At 39.2% G+C, this 4,181-nt stretch overlaps 1 protein-coding gene across 2 annotated transcripts in view; it reads left to right on the forward strand.

Moving 5' to 3' along the window:
• Positions 1–1,267, forward strand: part of ANLN (anillin actin binding protein) — a 47,296-nt gene extending 46,029 nt beyond the window's left edge. For both annotated transcript variants that reach the window (XM_006912065.3, XM_015589460.2), the window contains exon 24: positions 1–1,267. This exon is cut by the window's left edge and continues 41 nt beyond it. In XM_006912065.3, the coding sequence (XP_006912127.1) occupies positions 1–89 (89 nt within the window). In that variant the 3' untranslated portion in view covers positions 90–1,267.
• Positions 1,268–4,181: the final 2,914 nt, after the last annotated feature.

Here is a 4,181-nt window from a genome sequence, read left to right on the forward strand (position 1 = left end):
ATCTCTGGATGCAGAAACTCAATCAAGTCCTTGTTGATATTCGCCTCTGGCAACCTGATGCTTGCTACAAGACCATTGGAAAGCCTTAAACTGTGGGACGTTTCCATACCATTTAGGCGTTTTCTGAGCTTTTTCATAAATGTGTCTTAGCATCAGATATGCCAATTACATTTTATGCTTTAAATACGAAAGGGTATGTGCCAATATTCACTACATATTATGCAGTATTTATATCTTTTGTATGTAAAACTTCAATCGATTTCTCTTCTGTCATTCATAAATGATAGGAAAAAAATTCAGCATAGTCGATTTTGCTAATCTTAATTTAAAAAGCTTCATTTACCGAGAAATCTAATTATTCAGTTATTCGTGATAATTTTTTTCCTTTAAGTAAGAAATTTTAAGTTGTCTTCTTGGAGCTCTGAGTCTCAAATTAGAAAGGTTTTCCAGGGGTTGGAGACAGCCACCTCTGACTTGCTCATTCTTTCTCTGGCCTCCGTGCTCCTCCCTAAAGGTTGTGGTCCTTTATAGATCATGATCTCTCTTGTTACTAGAGAACTGAAAAAATTTCTATGGGACTTTGCAGGAACATTCTTAGTAATGGAGATAAGAAGCACATGCACATTAGTTTAAAGCTTGAGGCTGCCTGCGAACAACAGATGTGGACTTAGGGGTTATGGTGTGAGATTTGGGGGTTAAATGTCTTATTTAGAAGACAGCAATCACAGGGTTTACCTTTCCTCAGTTACTATAATGCTGTGTGGTGCACATTTTCATAAAATATAGGCTTTTTAAAGTATTTTTGCTGTACAGCTTACAGGTGCCTCAAATACACTCGGCATATTAGTTCTTCCTGTTCCCGTAACAAGAACAAATGTAAATTGGAGAATCTTTACATAGAAAAGTAAACTTTACAAGCTGCTATGGACTAATACTTTGCTTGCCAAAGTTATTGCCTTTTTTACTTTTCGTGTCCACATATGACAGTCTAGAAATCCGTTATGAAATCATTTGAAAAATTATTAAGCAGTGTATTACCTTTAAAAACCTAATATTTTTTGTTATAAAATATTGTAAAGCATGACCTCAACTTTTAAACACACTTTGATTTTCTTCTCTGATCGTTAAAGTTATTGATCTCATTTATAAACACTAAATTCTGTCACCTGTTATTTTTTATTCATTTAAATGTGTTTTTTCTTATGTGTATTATAAAAACGTTTTATGATCTATTACCTAAATAAATACTTGCAAGTGGCTTAAGGAATCAGTTATTTAAGGAATACTATGTTAATGTACGGTGTGGCTGTTCTGTGGGACTTTGTGAGGGTATTTTGCTGACAGGGCATCATCCATCTCATCTGTATCCCAGGGCTAGACTTACTGTATGTTCTTAGGGTCGAATGAGTCGGTGGGACAGGGATCCATTTCCGAGGCATTTCAACAGAGTGCCATTTCCGTACGGTACTTGGATGTGCATTTGAGGAGGTGGAGGATGATGCCCAAGTGCTTAGCAGAGGCCGAATAGTGAGGTGACATCACCGGCCAACACAGGACGAGGTTCGGTGCGGCTGATGAGAGAGTCCCTTTTATATACTTACAGACTCGTGTTTATTTTTAAATAGGCATTACATACCATGGCACAGAATTTAAAAAACACAAAGACGTTAACACGAAAAGTATGTCTTCTCCCATTGCGACGACCACTTCTACCAGTTTTCGTGTCCTAGAGAGATTCTGTTCTTATTACTTCGACATATTTGTATTCTTTTGTTCATAAAAAATATTCCACACATACTGTGTGCTGGAAGTAAAGGGAAAAAAGCATCACGATATCCCTTAGAGATCATTCTATCTGAATATATGTAGAAGACATTTAAGGTAACTGTGGGACATCAAGATCGAAAATACTGCTCAGAAGATGTCAGCGTCATCTGCCTAGTGGGGATTGTTGAGACCAGGATTGCGAATAAGGCCGTCCAGGGACTGTGATGTGGAAAGAGAAGCCAGGGCAAAAGGACGTGATCTTTAGTGAAAAAGGAGTGGCTACCGATCGCCCTCCATGAAAGAAAAACGAGAGTGATGTCCGGTGAGACCGAAGAAAAATCCTAAGATTCCGACCACAAAGCCGGAAGACGTGATCTGAAGTCCGGAGCACTCGATTTAATAAAATGGTTCGGATGAAAAATCAGGTTATAACAAAATTCGTAAAGGAGGAAATGACAAGTCGGATTGCATTAAAAAATTCCTGCCTGATAAATGTCTATAAGCAAAGTTAAAATGGAAGCAAAAGACTAGGAGAAAATATTCACGACAAATTGAATAATCCATTAATATGCAAAGTATATAAAGAGCTCCTATGACTGGCGATCGTCGTTTGAGCATTTACTATGTGCCAGGCGATATTCTTGCAGTTTTGCATGGATTATCTCATATCTTCTCATGACATGAACTAGGCATTGAATGAGGCGACTAAAATGTAGGTAACTTTTCTGAGGGCACAGTCTTAGCAAGTGGCAGACTAGGAGCCCGACCCAGAATCTACATACTTCACCATTACACTCAGATGTTTCTCAAGAAAATTTTAACCTAAAAAAGGAGCAAATAATATTAGCAGGAAACACGCACACACGAATCAAAAAAACATGCAAAAATAATACTAATGAACAGAAGAATACACATTTAAATGTCGGTGAGTTATTGGCCCTCGGATTGGTGAAACCATTAGTGTTGCTGAGAAACAAACTCATACTCTTGGTGAGAATAGAAACTGATACAGCCTTTCTTGGATGACAATTTGGCGACATCCAGTAATCTCTATGCTAACGCAGGAGCAGACTGTCAACTCACGCATCAGAGATCTTATCCATGTAAAGCTTTACCCGTAATTTCAAGGACACTGGCAATCAAGGTCCTGGCAAAGCAGGGAGAACTGCATCATCTTACGTGTCTCCCAGGGCTCTCATTTTCACACTGGACATGCTCTCTGGCCCAAAGTAATAAATAGATAAGCTCTCACGTGAGGTGGGTAGGACACTTCACAGCAGGGAGCCTTTAGGTGAGCAGGCTTCGCCATTTTTCACCCTATCTAGTGTGTTGCTTGAGGCCCCAGGACATAAAACAGAAGGATGGATGAACTCTGGCACCGTGTATTGCTACAGGAGTCTAGCCTCACAAATCCATAAATTCTAAGTTTATTTACCATGACCAGTCCTTAACCAGCTATAACCTACTAAGAGCATCCCATAGATAAGAGATCTAGCAAATACCATTAGTCTATTTACCAGCAGGTTCAGTTGTCAGCACATTTACAAAGAATTTAGACATGTTACTTGCTTTCTTTCTTTCCCCAGAAACAAAGGCCAATTGCTTTAGCTCCTCCCACTCTCCTCAGATGATCTTGCAGGTGCGCAAAGATGTACATAAAAGGATAGTCGTTATAATACTTGTTTTTAAAGGGAAAAAATAGAAATAACCTAAAAGTCCATCAACAGGGAAGTGCATTAGAAATAACCTGCAAGCTGGTTAATAGGAAATTATGGTGCACTCTATAAAACACCAGGCAATGTTCAAGAAGAGAAAAGAACTACACACATATATATGTATGTACATTACATATATGTGTGTGTATATATTTGCCAAAACAGCTTATGAGAAGAAGGAATAGGCAATACAGCACGAAACTACGTATGTAACACATCTGCATGTAAATACAGCCGTCCTCCCTTATCCGAGGTTTCGCTTTCCGCTGTTTCAGTTACTAAGGTCCGAAAATGTCAAATGGGAAATTCCAGAAATAAACAATTCACAAGTTTTTCGCTTGCATGCCTCCGGAGTCTCGTGATGAAATCTCGTGCCATCCTGCTCACCCCGCCCCGGAAGTGACTCGCCCCTTTTCCAGGCTCCACACCTGTTGGTCATTTAGTAGCCAACTTGGTTGTCAGGTCGACTGTCGGTATCGCAGTGCTTGTGTTCAAACAACCCTTATTTTACTTAATAATGGCCCCAAAGCGCAAGAGTAACGATGCTGGCAATTCGGATACGCCAAAGAGGAGCTGTAACGTGCTTCCTTTAAGTGAAAAGGTGAGATTTCTCAGCTTAATAAGGAAAGAAGAAAAAATTGTAAGCCGAGGTTGCTAAAATCTCTGGTGAGAACGAATCTTCTATCAGTGAAATTATGA

The sequence above is a fragment of the Pteropus alecto genome, unplaced genomic scaffold, assembly GCF_000325575.1.
Source record: "Pteropus alecto unplaced genomic scaffold, ASM32557v1 scaffold21, whole genome shotgun sequence".
NCBI classification, from domain to species: domain Eukaryota; kingdom Metazoa; phylum Chordata; class Mammalia; order Chiroptera; family Pteropodidae; genus Pteropus; species Pteropus alecto.